The sequence below is a fragment of the Budorcas taxicolor genome, chromosome 2 (assembly GCF_023091745.1).
Source record: "Budorcas taxicolor isolate Tak-1 chromosome 2, Takin1.1, whole genome shotgun sequence".
Classification (NCBI taxonomy): Eukaryota; Metazoa; Chordata; class Mammalia; order Artiodactyla; family Bovidae; genus Budorcas; species Budorcas taxicolor.
Genome location: NC_068911.1, coordinates 31619590 through 31638919, shown reverse-complemented (window position 1 = coordinate 31638919; position 19330 = coordinate 31619590). Strand labels below are relative to the sequence as shown.

The window sequence follows — 19330 nt, the reverse complement described above, 5'->3', positions numbered from 1 at the left end:
GTGGCGGGATTCAGAGAGGGGGCTTCAAGAAGGACTGAGAGAGGGGTCCTAAAGGGCAGGAGCAAGAATCATCTAGCCCCTTTTCTGAAGAGCCTCTCAGGGTAAGATCCCCAACCTAGGACATGACATATACAGACCTTTTGAGATGTCAGTCGAGTCAGATCAGCAGCCCCGGAACCCCGACTCTGGGTAACACCCCGCTCTGGATAAAAGGAGCTGTAACTGCAGAGGCTCCCAGCCAGGCACCCAGTGCAGCCCCGTCAGCCTCAGGGCCACTTGTAGCGATCAGAATCTCATCCATCGTGGTTTTGTTCCATGAAGGGATGAAAGCTGGCATGTCTGGGCTCACAGGTAGACAGTACAGTGTGTGTGTGGACTTGCGTGATCTTCCTGGCAAACTAGGCTGAATGCATCTTTACATTTTTAATAGCATAATTTATCCCAGGTACATGCCTGCCCCCCATCCACCTGTCACTTTCTGTACCTCCCCCCACCCCCCACCCCTGACCCCAGCTCAGCCACTCCCCAGAGTCCGGTTTCCAAGCACAAATGAAACCCTCTCTCACTCCCCCATCTGACTGGTCATGGAGCCTTAGGGATGCGGTCTCTTCAGCACCTCTGGAGCATCATCGTAACCCTGCTGCTTTGCCTTGCCCCGTCTCGGCTCTTTCCTCAGGATCCTCCTCCCAGGGCAGGGTTGCACCAGCCCCAAAACAGGGGTCCCTGTCTCTGAGGCTCAGCTCTGTCCCATGGCTCCCAGCTCCATCAGGAGATCTTTAGAAGCTGTGCCTTCGAAGTAGGTTCCACCCCTCCTGCAGCCCCCCACGATCCTCTGCCCCACGAGGCAGCCCCTGCCAGTTCCGCCCCCCACCACCAGAGACCGCATTGATGGAGAGCATCCCCCAGGTAGTCCCGTTTAACCCCACAGCCCCATTTGTGAATGGCAACCATAGATTAAGAGCCTTTGCCTAGAACAAGACCAAGAAATTTCTTAAAATAGGTGACTATAGAGAAGATGCAGAGATGGGGGTGGGTGGAGCATGAAAAGGCTCATTCGAGGCAAGTAAATTCACAAACTGTAGAGTCTTCCCAGAACCTTGGAGCCTTTTCCACACACCCCTCCACCCCCACCCTACCAGCAAATACCGCCTTGTCACCTGCCACCCAGCCCAGAGGCTGCAAATGCAGGCCTGGACTTCCGTCCTGCTCTGTGACATAGGACTCGCGTGACATCGCACAAGTCCCTGCAGCTCAGGAAGCCACCCTCCACAGCAGCTTCTTGAGTTTTCACGTGTGAAACAAGAGACCTTCCCTCCTAGGGTTGGTGGGAGGGAGAGCTTCATAAAGTTATACTGCTGAGCCCTGCACCTGCCACACAGCAAGCCCGCCGTGAGCAGACCTGGTAGATTACACGTCATCACTGTCGCCCGTCTTTTCCAGGACACAGCACCAACATCTGTGGCATTCTGTGAGCAGGATGCCTTTATTTCAAAGGATGTCAGATTTCAAAGCAGGTCTCTCTAGGAAGTAACCATTTTTTATATTGAAAGATCCACTATGAGAAATAAACGTAGACAGTGGCCTGGAGAAGCTAGTCTTGCACGGACAGCTGTCGTCCACGGAGGGCAGGGTTTCAGGCTGTCTCTGCTCCCGTCTTCATGCCTGTGCGCGCTGGTTCCATTTCTCCCCTACAGTGAGCCTGGGTCGCTCCTCTTTAACCTTTGTTAATGACGGGAGGCTTCTCTACACCCTTCTCCTCCCCACCCCTCCACCCTGCCCTCTTTTAAAATCTGGCTGTGCTGGGTCCCAGTTGCCACATGTGGGCTCTAGTTCCCTGACCAGGGAGGGAACCCGGGCCTCCTGCATTGGGAGCATGGACGGAGTCTTAGCCACTGGATCACCGTGTGAATGTCCCCTCCTTCTTCCCTTTTTAACTTGTGTGTGTGCAACCCCTGGGCCAGAACTTGGAGTAGAAAAGCTGAAACCGGAAATATTAGAAATCTATCAACAGAGAGTAGCAAATCCATCAGAGCACTACTGAAATCATGCAAGAAAGATCTTGAGAATATAATATGGGATTCGCTGAAATGGGGTGTGCGGTCCCCCAGTGATAGACATGCCCTCCCCAGTTCAAGTTGTTCCCAAAGATCAGACCATCAGTGCTGAAGGCACAGCCGCTCGGACGGCAGCCCCCAGCAAATGGAGTATTGACTGGCCCTCGAAAGCCACTTCCTAAGTGAAATGAACAGCAAATCTCTCCTTGAAATCACTTTCACTGATGAGTGGTTGAGACCATCAGATCAATTTCACCTGTGTGCTGGGAACGGGAACACCATGCCAATGTGCCCCCAGAGGTTTATTGAAAGAAACAGTCCTCCCCTCTCCAGGGCTCCTGGCAGGGGCCACTTTCACAAGGTTGGACTCCCTCGGTGCCTTGATGGTAGCCAGCGCTGGGGAGTGAGTTTCCGAACAAATGCTGAACACATCTCAGGAACGGGAGAGCAGGCAGGATGAAGGGGCTCTTTGGCTCAGCTCTGGTCCCCCATCCCCGCAGGAGAGGAGAGGAAGGGGGTACCCTGGGGATGTCTCCATGGGCAGCCATCAGACCTCAGGAGGCTGTTTGTCCACCACCTTCCAGCTGAAGGCCTGGTTCTAGCTGACCTGAGTGCTACGTGTAAGGTGTCAGCCCTGGGGAAGCCACATCCCCAGAAAGGTCCCTAACCCCGTGACGGGGTCACTGCAGCTCAGGACAGCCAGCACCTTGCAGGCTTGGGGAAGGAAGCCACGGCACCATTGCCTTCCTGGTTTCCTGCCCGCTGGTTGGAACTGAGCCTCCAGGACAAACCCGTCACGGCCCCAGAAATGGCTCTAGCAGCCCCACAGGGTTGACAGGGCTTGGTGATGCCTGGGCACAGTTCCCTCCAAGAGAGAGTGAGCCACGCTGGAGGTTGGCCAAAGCCGAGTTGAGAAGCAGGTGAAGAGAGGGGACATTTACGAAGCATCCTCTCTGGCAAGCTAGCCACCCAAGCAGAGTGCGTGTCTCAGCTGTCAGCAGCCTGCCAGAGAAGATCCTGTAATACTCTTCTTTTTTGTCTTTTTAACATGTGCCATTTTAAAAACAGCCTTACTGAGACAGAGTTCACATACAATTCACCTATTTAAAGTATACACAAGTCAGTTGTCTGTAGGGACTTCCCTGGTAGTCCAGTGGTTACGAATCTGCCCTGCAATGCAGGGGACGCAGTTCAGTCCTTGGTCAGGAAACTAAAATCCCACATCTGTGGGGCAACTAAGCCTGTGTCACAACTACTGAGCCCGTGCACCCCAACTGGAGAGTCCGTGCACTGCGGTAAAAAGATCCCACATAACGCAACCAAGATCCCACTGACTGTAACTAGGACCCGATGCAGCCAAATAATTAGATTTTTTAAAATCAGATTTTAGTATATTCACACATATACACAGCCATTGCTACCGTGGTGTTTAGTACATCTTTATCACTTGGAAGAGAAAGCCCACACCTTCCTTGCTCCTGGAAACTACACACGTTTACTTGGTCTCTCGAGGTTGCCCTGTTTTGGACTTTCATGCAAATCGAATCATCTTGTGGATCTGTGCATCTGGCATCTTCGCCGAGCACCGCTGCAAGGCTCACCCGAGCAGTAGCGCATGGACAGGGCAATGTTTTCTCTCTCCTCTCTCGGGCTTTTTCACCTTTGTTGCTGTTCAGTCACTCAGTCGTGTCCAGCTCTTTGTGACCCCATGGACTGCAGCACACCGGGCCTCCCTGTCCATCACCAACTCCCAGCGCTTGCTCAAACTCATATCCATCGAGTCAGTGATGCCATCCAACCATCTCATCCTCTGTCGTCCCCTTCTCCTCCTGCCTGCAATCTTTCCCAGCATCAGGGTCTTTTCTAATGAGCCAGCTCTTCGCATCAGGTGGCATAAGTATTGGAGCTTCAGCTTCAGCAGCAGTCCTTCCAGTGGACATTCAGGGTTGATTTCCTTAAGAACTGACTGGTTTGATCTCCTTGTCTGAATCAAACCGACATAAGATGGAAGGACAGGGGAAGCTCACCCAGGTTTGTAGAAGGGTTGTGTGACAGGGGAGCCTTAGTAAGGAAGTGAAGACCCAAAGAAATGGCCTGGCCAAACCTACCTGCTAGTTCTTGAGCTGATTTTATATTATGAGAACAGGAAGGATCAATTGTGAAAAAGTAACTAACCTGTATGAGTAGGGCCAAGGAAGACAGTAATTTTAACAAGACCTATTTGTACAGAATTCGCTTCACATCAGCTTCTCATCCTCAACAGTGAGAACGTGACCTTCCTTCTGGTATGGTGAGGACATCTTTCACTTGAGAATTCTATCTCCTGCTTTAATGAAAAATGGGAAGGTCAGAGTGTTTCCTTGCATTCACTTCAAATGCCTTTAACCCCAAAACAGTCAGTATGCAGAGCGGCCTTTTGCCGTGTGGTATATTCTGCCACCTTCAGCCGCCTCAATGATTCATGCCTCCTGTGGCTGAGTAAAATTCCATTGTGTGGATAAACCACGTTCTGTTCATCCATTCCACCGATACACATTTGAATTATTTCTAAGTTCTGGCTGTCATGAACGATGCTGTTTTCCGCATTCATGTACTAGTTTCTGCGTGGACATGTTTTCATTTCTCCAGGGTATATACCAAGAAGAATCGCCGGGTCACATGGTCATTCTGAAGAATTGCCAGACTGTTTTCCAAAGCTGCACAATTTAGTGTCCGCACCGGCAGTATGGCCGGGCTCTGATTTCCCATCTTTGCTGGCACTTATTATCATCTGTCTTTTCAACAGTCACCATCCCAGTGCGTGTGAAATCATGTCTTATTTCGTTGGGGTTTTTTTAAGTGTTTATTTTTGGCTGTATCAGGTCTTAGCTGCGGCTCATGGGATCTTCTCTGAAGCGCGTGGCCTCACGCGGCGCGTGGCTTCTCTCTCGTTAAAGCACGCAGGCTCGGTAGTTGTAGCTTTCAGGCCTAGTCGCCGCAAGGCATATGGGATCTTAGTTCCCTGACAAGGGGTCACTTTCCCCCCACACCGGAAGGCGGATTCTTAACCACTGGACCACCAGGGATGTCCCTCCCATTGTGGTCTTGATATACATTTCCTGATAAGGATGTTGAGCATCTTTTCATGTGCGTGTTGGTCCTCTGTGTATTGGCTATTCACATCCTTTGCCCGTTTGTTGATTGAGTTGTCTTTTCACTGGGATGCGATCTCTTCTTACAGGTGAGGAATCTCAGTCCCAGGAAGCGTCAGTGACCATCCAGGCAGTCAGTTGGTAAATGACAGAGTCCGAGATTTCTGTCCCCACGGTCCCTGCCCTTCTTAGCTGTGGAAGGGGATGAGGTCACTGTCTCCTGGGAGACCCAGAGTGGATGCAAGGTGCTGCGTCATGAGGAAAAAGCAGAGATTTTTTTTCCTTAATATATATATATTTTATTGAAGCATAGTTGCCTTATAATGTTTCAGGTGCACAGCAAGGTGATTCAGTTACACAAACACATATATTATTTTTAAAATTACTTCCATTACAGGTTATTATAAGATACTGAATGTAGTTCCCTGTGCTATCAGTAAACCTTTGTTGCTTGTTGCATATCTTTTTTTTTTAGTATCTGTTGACCTTTATTTTCTTTTTTCAATTTAAATTTATTTATTTTAATTGGAGGCTAATTACTTTACAATATTGTATTGGTTCTGCCACACATCACATGAATCCGCCATGGGTGTACACGTGTTCCCCATCCTGAACCCCCCTCCCACCTCCCTCCTCATACCATCCCTCCAGGTCATCCCAGGGCACCAGCCCCAAGCATCCTGTATTGAACCTGGACTGGTGATTCATTTCTTATATTATATTATACATGTTTCCATGCCATTTGCCCAAATCATCCCTCCCTCTCCCTCTCCCACAGAGTCCAGAAGACTGTTCTATACATCTGTGTCTCTTTTGCTGTCTCGCATACAGGGTTATCATTACCATCTTTCTAAATTCCATATATATGTGTTAGTATACTGTATTGGTATTTTTCTTTCTGGCTTACTTCACTCTGTATAATAGGCTCCAGTTTCATCCACCTCATTAGAACTGACTCAAATGTATTCTTTGTAATGGCTGAGTAATACTCCATTGTGTGTATGTACCACAGCTTTCTTATCCATTCATCTGCTGATGGACATCTAGGTTGCTTCCATGTCCTGGCTATTATAAACGGTGCTGTGATGAACATTGGGGTACACGTGTCTCTTTCAATTCTGGCTTCCTCGGTGTGTATGCCCAGCAGGAGGATTGCTGGGTCATATGGCAGTTCTGTTTCCAGTTTTTTAAGGAATCTCCACACTGTTCGCCATAGTGGCTGTACTAGTTTGCCTTCCCAGCAACAGTGTAAGAGGGTTCCCTTTTCTCCACACCCTGTCCAGCACTTATTGCTTATAGACTTTTGGATAGCAGCCATTCTGACTGGCGTGAGATGGTACCTCATTGTGGTTTTGATTTGCATTTCTCTGATAATGAGTGATGTTGAGCATCTTTTCGTGTGTTTGTTAGCCATCTGTATGTCTTCTTTGGAGAAATGTCTGTTTAGTTCTTTGGCCCATTTTTTGATTGGATCGTTTATTTTTCTGGAATTGATTTTTAAATACAGTCTTCTCAGCCAGCCTTCTTAAGACCAAAGTAAAATTTTTATGTGGTAGCATTTCCCCTTTTCGTTATATAGTTCTGTGAGTTTTGAAGGATACGCAGGGTCACAGCACCACCGGAACAGCCCCCAGGACCCCCCAGTGCCTGGCTGTAGCCAGCCTCTGGCGCCTGCTGCTGTGGCTTCTGTCCCTATACTTTTGCCTTTTCCAGAATGTCTTAGGAAGGAATCAGGTGGGGTGTAGCCTCTGAGTCTGGCTTCTGTCATTTAGCAGAATGCCTTTGAGATTTACCCATGTTACCAAGAATATACCTTTTTGAAGGAGGGAACAACCATTTGGGGTGGTAAATGAGCCAGTGGTGATATCTAGGAAATGTTTTTTTTGTTTTAAATTTAATGTTAATATGCTTAAATCTGTGTTTATGGATGATTTTGCGTAAGCCAAAGTAACCTAAAAACAGAGGTAAAGAAAAATCTTGGGTATTATATAGGAGGTGTGCAGATAATGAGGGGTGGGAGGTTGAAAGCATCAAAGGTGATAAGGAAGTATTCAGGAAACATGGGTCCATGTTCCCATCACAGCTCCGGGCAGGGTGACCCTGGTCTCCAGGATAAGAGGCCATGGCCCTGAGAATCTTATCCCCGATGTGGCGTGCTCCGCCATCACTAACCCTGGTACCAGAGGAGCCTCAAGGCCATCTAGACCATTGGTTCTGACAGCCCCGTGCGTGGTCTGGAACTTGTCCCAGAGGGAGTGTTCTCTTTTCGGGAGAAACCGCAAGCAAAGTGGTAAGACCTCCCCTAACCTTTGCAAATAGTTGGATTGTGCTCGTATTCTGCCTCCTTAGTTGGCAAATTGACAACCTGAGGTTGAGTTTTTAAGAAGTCATCTCAGGACTTCTTCGCTGGCAGTCCAGTGGTTAGGACTCTGCACTTCCCCTGCAGAGGGTGTAGGTTTGGTCCCTGGTGGAGGAACTAAGATCCTTCATGCTTGTGATGTGGCCGCCCAAAAAAAGTCATCGCTTGCCACGGGCTGACTGGGTCCCCAGCTTTGAAAAGGTAGTTTGTAGAACTCATGTAGACCAGAGGTGTCTGCATCATCTGGAGGCCTTCCTGGCCCACACGGACTTGGACAGCTGCCGGCCCCACCACCTGTCTTGCTCCCCATGGAGTCTTTTGCTGGCTGCTCTTCCTGCCTAGAAAGCCCTTTCCCTCCCCCTCTATTCCACTGAGCCTTACCACCCCCAACCCCCCTACCTCAGTGCTCAGGCCCCCTCCAGAGACCCTCCCAGCCCCTGACTCTACCGCTGTGTATATTCTTCGTTTCATCATTTATTTGCCCCTCTCCCTCCGTCACCCTTGCCCCTGTTTTGAATAACTTGAGGGTAGAAACTGACTGTTGTCTTGATGTCCCCAGAGTTTAGCACAGGGTCTGGCCTTATCTCAAGGGAAACAGTGGTTTGATCTTCTTTACAGAAGGGTCACGATTTTTCCACCCTTGTTCCCGGATGGATCCACCTGTTTGCTCACTTACTTCCTTAAGCTGTCTCGAAACACCCCTGCCAAATCCCAGGTCTCTTCTGTCTCTCTAAATTTTAGGGCTCCTCTTCCAGAAAACCTAGTCTGATCTCTTCAGAGAAGGTTTCTTTCTCTGTCTCCTGCCCCCAGGACAGACAGATGGAAGACTTGAGCTGTGCTGGAAAAAGGAATGGGAGGTATATTATTTTTCTTTTTTGGCCATGCAGTGCGGCTTGTGGGATCTTAGTTCCTCAAGCAGGGATCTGACCCACACCCCCTACAGTGAAAGTATGGAGTCTTAACCACTGGACCACAAGGAACTCCCTTGAAGTTTATTTCTGTCATTTGTAAAATCTTTATAAAAGCCTCTACCCATTTCCTTTGATATATTGATGCCTCAGCCATCAGAGTTCTTAAGATTTTGCTGGCCAGAATTTGCCTGTGCCTCTGAATTTTATTTCAGAGATCCTGGGGTCTTGAAGGAGCCAGTTATATTCCTATTTATAACAGACTCAATCCATATGTGTTGAATGATTCATGAACAGTAGGGAGAACCAATATTATACCCATTTCACAGATCAGAAAACTGAGTCTTGGGGAGGTGATGTATCTTCCTCTAAGGTCCTATGGGGTCTAAGTGAAGGCACCTAGGTTTTCTGCCTTTGAATATGGAGTTTCTATTATCCCATACACCTTTAGGATCTATTCTTGTGATGGAAGTGGGGCCTTTCTTGCCCTCCATACCCCCCTTTTCTTGTCTGCAAAATTGGGGTAGACGTGTGCTCAGTCTTGTCCGACTCTTTGCAACCACTTGTACTGTAGCCCGCCAGGCTTCTCTCTCTGTCCATGGGATTTTCCGCGCAAGAGTGCTAGAGTGGGTTACCTTTGCCTCCGCCAGGGGACTGTCCCAACCCAGGGATTGAACCCGCATCTCCAGCACTGGCAGGTAGGTTCTTCACCACTGAGCCTCCAGGGAAGCCCTGGGGCGACAGACCTTCCACACTGAAGCAGACTCGGGGAGGTGAGGAACGTAACTTTGCCTTGCTCAGTGGTTCTGCTCCTGCCCAGACCCAGAGTCACCAGCCCACTTTATTACAACATCATCGTCAGCAGGAGGTAAAAAGAGCTTCTTGGTGGCCTGATTTCTATTGATGGGGCCAGGTGAGAAACACACCCCTCCTTTAAATCTCAGTAGTGCAGGTGGCTCACAAAGGCTGTAAACGATGAGGAATTGAGAGACCAGCGTTCACACACACATACACACCAGCACCCACCGCCCCCCTCCCAGGTGTAAAACACACACACACCAGCACCCACCTCCCCCCACCCAGGTGTAAAACCCATAGCCAGTGGGAAGCTGCTGTATAACACAAGGAGCTCAGCTCCACGCTCAGATGATCCAGGAGCAGGAGGGAGGCTCAAGAGGAAGGGGATATGTGTAGCTGATTCGTGTTGTTGTACAGCAGAAACACTGTAAAAAAAATTACACCCAATTTAAAAAGTTAAATACAGGACTGTTGACTGTAGGTAGTGTTGTACCGATCTCGCACTTACTCATCTTTCTTAAAATTTAAAGATTCTTTTCCCATATAAGTCGTTACAGAATATTGAGTAGAGTTTCCTGTGCTATATAGTAGGTCCTTGTTGATTACTTTACATATAGCAGTGTGTATCCATTCATCCTAAATTCCTAATTTGCCTCCCGCCCCCAAACACATTTTTCTCCTTTGGTAAGCATAAGTTTGTTTTTCAAGTCTGTTGAAAAACAGACTTGTTGCCTCTGTTTCTGTTTTGTAAATAAGTTCATTTGTATCATTTTTTAGCTTACATGTAAGTGATACGCATGATATTTGTCTCTGACTTCCTTCACTAAGTATGATAATCTCCAGGTCTGTCCACGTTGCTGCAGATCACAGTATTCCATTCTTTATGGCTGTGTCCCATTGTGTGTGTGTGTGTGTGTACAGACACATATATTTTTATTATGTTAATATATATGTACATTAATGTATGCATGTATGTATACACACACACTTTTTTTTTTGTCCATTCCCTTCTCAGTGGACATTTAGGTTGCTTCCAGGTCTTGGCTGTTGTGAACAGTGCTGCAGTGAACATTAGGGTGTATATATCTTTTCAGATTACAGTTTTGTCCAGATAAATGCCCAGAAATGGGATTGCAGGGCCATACGGTAGCTCTGTTTTTATATTTTTAAGGAACCGCCATACTGTTCCCCATTGGGATTATACCAGTTTGCATTCCCACCAACAGTGTAGGAGGGCTACCTTCTCTCTCCACCCTCTCTAGCATTTGTTTGTAGATTTTTTTGATGTTAGCCATTCTGATCAGTGTGAGGTGATACCTCATTGTCATTTTGATTTGTATTTCTCTAATAACTAGCAATATTGAACATCTTTTCACGTACCTCTTGGCCATCTCTATGTCTTCTCTGGGGAAACGTCTCCTTAGGTCTTCTGCCCATCTTTTGATTGGGTTGTTTTTTTGACGTAGAACTACATGAGCTGTTTGTAAGTTTTGTCGATTAATCCCTTGGGGGGTGCTTTGTTTGTTAATACGTTCTCCCATTCTGTGGGGTGTCTTTTGGTTTTATTCATGGTTTCCTTTGCTGTGCAAAAAACCTTTTTAAGTTTCACTAGGTCCCATTTGTTTTTGTTTTCATTTTGATTATTCTAGGAGATAAGATACTGCTGTGATTTATGTCAGAGTGTTCTGCCTGTGTTTTCCTCTGGGAGTTTTATAGTATCTGATCTTTAGTCCATTTTGAGTTTAGAACTTATTCAACTGAGACATTTTTGCCTGTTGATTAGTAACTCCCTACTCACCCCCTCCCCTCATCCTCTACTGTCCACCCTTCGCTCTTGGAGTCTGACTGTTTCGGACACCTCCTGTAATTGGAGTCAGGCAGTTATCTGTCCTTGTGACTGGCTTATTTCATTCAGCAGGAGGACACTATACTATCACATATGTCAGCATCTCCTTTTTTCTTGTAAGGCTTGAATATTGCTTTGTATGGATGAAACTTTTTTTTTTATCCATTCATAGAGATGTAAGTTATTAATAATTGCACATCTTGGCTGTTGGGAGTGCAGAGAGAGCACTTCCAGATCCTGATTTCTATTCTTTCGGATAAATATTTATTCTACCCTAGATGCCACTCCAAGCCGACGAGGCTTGCCTGAGGAAGCGCAGTGCACTCTCTCCTCGCTCCCACAGTGCCATCTCTGAGCGGCAGCCCTCCCTCCCGTACCCCTCCCCTCTGCTGATCCTCACACAGTAGGTGCCTTTGGAGAAACCAAATGAAGTACCAAAGCCCTGGCCCCATGACTCAGAACTGTCCCCCACTCCGGGCTTTCTCCAGTCCTCCGAGGAGCCCAGCTCCTCCAGGGACCACAGGTCCTCACCTCCCAGCCGGGCAGGAGAGTCAGGGGGAGAGAGATTTGAAGAGGCTGCACCGCTGGCTTTGAAGATAGAGGCAGGGGCCGTGACCCTTAGAGTGCCGGCAGCCTGTAGAAGCTGGAAAGGCCAGCTTCTGGCCTTTAGAATCTCCCTTGGAGCCTTCCGGGGCTTCCCAGTGATAGCTTACACTGAACCACGTCATGATCTCTGAAGGAGGAGATTGAGCTTCAGGACCAGGCTTGATCACTCAAGAGCTTTTGTGTAGCAGAGTTTCATTAAAGTAAGAAGGGACAGAGCAAGCTTCTGATACAGAAATCAGAAGGGGGACGGAAAATGCCCCGCCTCAGTAGTCTAAGCAAGGGAGTTATATAATTTTTTAATTGGTCATTACAAGAAATCAAAGGAATGTCTCAAGGTTGTAAGTTCGGTTCAGTTCAGTTGCTCAGTCGTGTCCAACTCTTTGCAACCCCATGAGTCGCAGCACACCAGGCCTCCCTATCCATCACCAACTCCTGAAGTTCACCCAAACTCCTGTGCATTGAGTCAGTGATGCCATCCAGCCATCTCATCCTCTATCATCCCCTTCTCCTCCTGCCCCCAATCCCTCCCAGCATCAGGGTCTTTTCGAATGAGTCAACTCTTCTCATGAGGTGGCCAAAGTATTGGAGTTTCAGCCTCAGCATCAGTCCTACCAGTGAACACCCAGGACTGATCTCCTTTAGAATGGACTGGTTGGATTCCTTGCAGTCCAAGGGACTCTCAAGAGTCTTCTCCAACACCACAGTTCAAAAGCATCAATTCTTCAGCACTCAGCTTTCTTCACAGTCCAACTCTCACATCCATACATGACCACAGGAAAAACCATAGCCTTGACTAGACGGACCTTTGTTGGCAAAGTAATGTCTCTGCTTTTGAATATGCTATCTAGGTTGGTCATAACTTTTCTTCCAAGGAGTAAGCGTCTTTTAATTTCATGGCTACAGTCACCATCTGCAGTGATTTTGGAGACCAAAAAAAGTCTGACACTGTTTCCCCATCTATTTGCCATGAAGTGATGGGATCAGATGCCATGATCTTCGTTTTCTGAATGTTGAGCTTTAAGCCAGCTTTTTTACTCTTTCACATTCATCAAGAGGCTTTTTAGCTCCTCTTCACTTTCTGCCATAAGGGTGGTGTCATCTGCATATCTGAGGTTATTGAGATTTCTCCCAGCAATCTTGATTCCAGCTTGTGCTTTTTCCAGTGTTTCTCATGATGTACTCTGCATAGAAGTTAAACAAGCAGGGTGACACTAAAGAGCCTTGATGTACTCCTTTTCCTATTTGGAACCAGTCTGTTGTTTCATGTCCAGTTCTAACTGTTGCTTTCTGACCTGCATACAGGTTTCTCAAGAGGCAGATCAGGTGGTCTGGTATGCCCATCTCTTTCACAATTTTCCACAGTTTATTGGGATCCACACAGTCGAAGGCTTTGGCATAGTCAATAAAGCAGAAATAAATGTTTTTCTGGAACTCTCTTGCTTTTTCCAAGATCCAGTGGATGTTGGCAATTTGATCTCTGGTTCCTCTGCCTTTTCTAAAACCAGCTTGAACATCTGCAAGTTCATGGTTCACATATTGCTGAAGCCTGGCTTGGAGAATTTTGAGCATTACTTTCCTAGCATGTGAGATGAGTGCAATTGTGCGGTAGTTTGAGCATTCTTTGGCATTGCCTTTCTTAGGGATTAGAATGAAAACTGACCTTTTCCAGTCCTGTGGCCACTACTGAGTTTTCCAAATTTGCTGGTATATTAAGTGCAGCACTTTCACAGCATCATCTTCCAGGAATTGAAATAGCTCAACTGGAATTCCATCACCTCCACTAGCTTTGTTCATAGTGATGCTTTCTAAGGCCCACTTGACTTCACATTCCAGGATATCTGGCTCTAGGTGAGTGATCACACCATCATGATTATCTGGGTCATGAAGATCTTTTTTGTACAGTTCTTCTGTGTATTCTTGCCACCCCGTCTTAATATCTTCTGCTTCTGTTAGGTCCATACCATTTCTGTTCTTTATCGAGCCCATCTTTGCATGAAATGTTCCCTTGGTATCTCTAATTTTCTTGAAGAGATCGCTAGTCTTTCCCATTCTGTTGTTTTCCTCTATTTCTTTGCATTGATCACTGAGGAAGGCTTATCTCTCCTTGCTATTCTTTGGAACTCTGCATTCAGATGGGAATATGTTTGCTTTTCACTTCTCTCCTTTTCACAGCTGTTTGTAAGGCCTTCTCAGATAGCCATTTTGCTTTTTTGCATTTCTTTTCCATGGGGATGGTCTTGATCCCTGTCTCCTGTACAATGTCATGAAACTCCATCCATAGTTCATCAGGTACTTTATCAGATCTCATCCCTTAAATCTATTTCTCACTTTCACTGTATAATCATAGTGAAAGTAAAGTCACTCAGTCATGTCCAACTGTTTGCGACCCCGTTGACTGTGTAGCCCACTAGTGATTTTCCCTACTTTCTTCAATTTAAGTCTGAATTTGGCAATAAGACCCACTCCCATAATATACATTTTAAGATAATAGGATTAGTCGGAAGCTTTTCAGGAAGGAGAAAGTGAAGTCACTCAGTCGTGTCTGACTCTTTGCGACCCCGTGGACAGTAGCCCACCAGGCTCCTCCATCCATGGGATTCTCCAGGCAAGAATACTGGAGTGGGTAGCCATTCCCTTCTCGAGGGGATATTCCCGACCCAGGGATCGAACCCAGGTCCTCAATACAGATTTAACCTGAGTTGTTTGTTGTGTAATCACCAGTTCTGGGCTTAAAGAAAAAACTGTTTTACATGACTAAGACTAAGGAATGTAGGAAAAAAAAAAAAAAAGACGTTGTCCTTTCCTCCTTGAGAATTCTAGACCCTGGATTTCTTATCAACCTGCCTAGGAATTGACTCTCTCACCAGGTGACTCAGCAGTGAAGAACCCACCTGCCAATGCAGGAGATGCGGGGTACAATCCCTGGGTCGGGAAGATCCCCTGGAGGAGGAAATGGCAACCCGCTGCAGTATTCTTGCCTGGGAATCCCATGGATGGAGGAGCCTGGCAGGATACAGTCCATGGGGTTGCAGAGTCAGACATGACTCAGCACACACACTGGTGGTGCATCTTGAGTGAAGTCGCTCAGTCGTGTCCCTGTGGACTGTAGCCCACCAGGCTCCTCTGTCCATGGAATTCTCCGGGCCAGAATACTGGAGTGGGTAGCCATTCCCTTCTCCAGGGGATCTTCCCAACCCAAGGATCGAACCCAGGTTGCCCACATTGCAGGCAGACGCTTTAACCTCTGAGCCACCATGGAAGTCCGGTACATCTTGAACATAGCCTCTTAAGACCCACTGGGGACTGCCGGCCTCCAGAACTGTAAGACACCTCAGTGTGCTGTAATAAGCCATGCAAGTGTGTGCTAATGTGTTACAGCAGCTGTGGGAAATAAGACCAAAAGTCCACCGCCTGTACATTCACAGCCCCAGCCCTGGCCCTGTGTGCCTGGAGCAGTGACCTTGGCAGCGGGCACCTCAAATGCAACCAGACCACGGACATCCACCTTCTTGAGTCCTCCAGCTGCTGCCTCCACCCACTGCTCCTGTGCCCAGAGCCCTGGGGCCCCACCCCCCATCTCAGGCCCTTCCTGCCTTGCTTGGGACTCCCCACTCAGGCAGGCTTTGTACCCTAAGTCTTAGAGTGAGCACGTGATGTTTTTAGCCCTCCTTCGGACTGTGAGCTCCACAGGGCCTGGGAGAATCCGTTTTGCTCACTCTTTAGCCCTAGTGTTTTGCACAGTGCTTGGCCCACGTGGGTGTGCAAAGATTCATGGAGTAAACAAGTGTATCCTTCAGGTGTTTTCTGTATACCCCCTCTACTGTGCTTTAACGTGGCTTGGAATTGAGAAATGGAATATTTCCTGCCATATCAATAAACAAAGGCTGTCATAGGCATCAGTAATTATGGATGGTGACCCCCTGAGGAAACTCAGGAAGGAAAGAATACCCACCATATAGCAGCCATCAGACTGCAGGCACTCCCTACCGTGAGCCCCTAGGAAACTCAGGATGAGGAAACTTGGTACTGGCCCCAGACGGCTGAAGTGCAATCAAAGGAATGATTTCAAAGGAAGAGTCAGCCCGGGCTCTTACATCTTCCCGTACATAGAAAAGCGCTAAATCCCTTAACTTGGGATACCTGGTTTTCTTTAAACAACAACTTTTTGACATTCAGACTACCTGCCCTTTGTTGCAAAACTTCTTTTAATATATATAACCTGGCTCCCCGCCTTGCCTCCTCAGAGCAGTTCTCTCAGGGACACTTGAGATGCTCTCTCTCAGCTTGAAGTCCAAACATTCACAATGAATAAAACATAACTCTCAGCTTTTAGGTTGTATTTTTTAAGTCTGCAGAAGCATACGCCCTCACTGGCCCGTAAACGCACGTCTGTTCCCCTTTGTTCATGGGCTGCCGCTGTCTTGCGATGTAGGGGTTTTATATCCAGGACCAGCGAGCCCCTCACATTGGACTCGCAAGTAGTTCCCTATTTTTGGCTTGTTCACACAGTGCTGTTGTAAACGCCCTTACAATTAGACGTGGGCAGACCTCTGATTATTCTTTTAGGATCAACTCCACCGGAATTCCGTCTCCTGGGTTTTCGCATCTTTTGACTTTTAAATGCAATGTTCTCCAAAGCAGTTTTTTTCTTTTCTCTTTGACTTTGAAATGTACCTTTGCTGGAAGATCAGTAAAAATAGTGAGAAGAAAGCCAAGACCAGAACCTTCTTTCATCAACTTAAAAGAGGATCCGGAACTGCGGCCCCACAACTGTGCTGGGCACGAGAGACAGGAGGCTTATTTCTCCAGGTTGTTCTCGCCACCCAGCCAGGCAGCAGCTGTGGCCCTGAGCCACTCCCGTTGCTCCCCCTCCCCACTCAGCCCCTGACGGCTGCCCTGCCTGTGACCACTTGCCCTCGGAACTCCTGACTTACCCCGATTCTCCCCACTCTGTCTTACAGCGACATCACCCCTCCCGGAGACGCGCTAACCAAGAACAGCCGGCCCAAAGTGGCTTCCCGCTTCCCCAAGCTGGCCCGAGGTCACCCCAGGGAGACGCGCAACGTGGAGCCCCAGAGCGGTGACCTCTGACCTCGACGGTACCCCCGGACTTGGGCCCTACGTGCTGCGCCAGCTGTCTCCACCCCGGCCATGGCAGCTGGCCCCTGCCACCTCGGAGGGACCACCCTACCCCCACCGATGAACCCCAGAGAGCACACCTGCCCTGCCGGGCATGTGACACCCTGATTAAACTGGGCTGTGAGAGCAGGGCGGCTCCTCACTGGACAGATGCGGGCACGTGGGCTCTGCTCTCCCCGCGCCCCACCTTGGGCCTCAAGGGCCAGGCGTTCCCCTCCCTCCAGCCCAGAGGCCAGCCAGAGGGCTCAGAGCCCCTTGGTCGCGATGCACAAGTCTGTCTCATTTGGTCGGAAGGTTCATTCACTGCTTGACTCTTTCCCACGTGGAAATTCGAATGACTGTTACTTTTTTCCCCCGTTTAATGTAACTGCCTGCTGCAACCTATGAACCTGGAGGGGGAGCTAGTTACTTTCCACGCACGCCCCGCCAGTGGTCAGCAGACACCCTAGTTCTTGCCACCAGGTTCCAGGGAGACAGTCCCGTGGCCTTCGTGCAGTGGAGCCATTAGGGTTGAGGAACTGTGGCTCTTGGAGAACTTCCTACCTCCTCTCTGGTTGGTTCTGGAAGGACTGGCCCCTGTAGGACGCCCACGTGCACCTGGTCAGGCCAGCCGTCGGCAGCAACCTAGTGACCTCTACCAGAAAGCCCTGAGCTGTCTAGAGGCCGCGAAAGCCAAGAGGAAAGTCCTCAAGGCTTTGAGAGACTTGGTTCTGGGAGGCACTTCAGAAGCTTCTGTGGGCCTCCGGGGGTTCCTTGGAGCTTGGCGTGACTCTCTGTGAACTTAGGTGAACGTGACTCACTCTGAACAAATCGCGATTGTCCCCTAAAGACGGCACATGTGTTGTCGGCCAGTATGCTCTCGGAGGGAGCAGGGCCCTGGGTGCACCCCAAGATTGACCCCTCCGCTCCCCCCATTCAGAGAGCACCCCACCACCACCAGCAGCAGGTGGGAGCAGGAGGAGCAGCAGCATCAGATCGCCGCCATGGGACCAGAGCTGTGTGGCCAGTTTTAACATCCAGAAGCATGGAACTCTCGCCCACCCTGGGTAGGAGTCACCCTTAGCTGCTGATACAAAGGAGGACCGAAAGGCGGCATAAATGTGTGAAGAGCAGAGGGCCGAGCGCACCTCAGCTCACGCCTCGGTGAGCAATGTGGGCCATTGTGGAAACCCTGGAAGGGCCACGCACGCGCCCCCTGCTCACCAGAGGGAGGCTTGTCAAAGGCTCGTGACGTTCGCACGCGGCCCTCCAGGGACTCAAGGAGGCTGCAGTGACTTTGGAGGGGACATTCTGCCTGGTGAGCCAGGCCCAGGGGAGCGACATGAGCCGGCTGTCCTGCGTGGATGGAGGTGGCAGTGTTTGTACATGGGGGCCCTGCTGTCAGCCTGTGGGGGTCAGAGGACCCGAGGGACAGCGTGTCCCAGAAAGGCAGCGTGGTTGGTTTCCCCTCATGTGCCCAGGGGTCCACTGCGCATGCACCGTGCTGAAATTCCCACACCCCAGAGCACTGCCTTGAACACAGAGCCCTCCTCCACCCAGGCTTCCGGGACCATCTGGAAGTTCCAGGTGCCCCAGAGCTCCGCCCCACACGCGGTCTCTCCACAGGGGTCACTTTGAGGCCAGTGACAGCTGCACAGCCAGATCCGAACCCAGGGTGTCTCCTCTCTGTTCACGAGACCCAGAATAGATCCAGCGCCCTGACATTCTCCAGGGCCAAGGGCTCTGATCAGCCAGGCTGTGTTGGCACCTGACCCCAAACACGTCTGAGTATGATTTCTAGCCTCACCTTCTCCAGCTACCCCACCAGGAAGCAGCTTTGACGTTCTGTGCATGGAGTGAAAAAACAGCAAAAAAAAAAAAAAAAAGGGGGGGGGTGGCACCCAGAGCTACAGCAGACAGATGCTGAGCAGGAGAGACAAGAGCAGTCTCGGCCTGTATTTGGAAAGGAGCAGCTCTGCCTTCCTGTTTTTAAAGCTTAATGATTCATGGGAAGCTTGCCCTGCCCTCCCAAATGCGGGTTGTAGAGAGAACGTTCCTAGGGGCCCTGCAGGGGCCCCTCTGGGCTGCTTGCCCTCTGTGCCCCCATTTCTGTGACCCTGCAGAGATCTTCAGTCCGTCTGGTTTCAGCTCAGATACATGTGTGACATGCACATCACGCCTCCTCCTCAAAGCCTTAGCTCTGGAGTCACACAGAATGTTCCGCTATGATAGAGCCCTGCTCGCCAGGGCAGTGGGATGGACTTAGAAGGGGCAGACCCCCAGCTCCTGGAGAAAGAGAACGAAATCCCGAGGTCCAGGCCGAGACCTGGGGCAACAGAATGCCACCCCCGAGGCCGTGTCACTGTCTGTGCACCCACCCCGATCTAAGTCAGAAAGCAGGATGTCCCCCCCGCCCCCAAGACCCATCAGGTGAAACACAGCCCCCCATAAAAGACCAGCTGACATTGGCTTCTGTCTCCTTGATCAAAGATTCTTTAGCACCTAAGAAA

General features: G+C 49.2%; 1 protein-coding gene across 2 annotated transcripts in view; it reads left to right on the top strand.

The window, feature by feature from the left end:
• SNX29 (sorting nexin 29) overlaps nt 1-18682 on the top strand; it is a 589615-nt gene extending 570933 nt beyond the window's left edge. For both annotated transcript variants that reach the window (XM_052661385.1, XM_052661396.1), the window contains one exon: nt 16664-18682. In XM_052661385.1, the coding sequence (XP_052517345.1) occupies nt 16664-16793 (130 nt within the window). In that variant the 3' untranslated portion in view covers nt 16794-18682. The remainder of the gene's footprint in view (nt 1-16663) is intronic.
• Nucleotides 18683-19330: the final 648 nt, after the last annotated feature.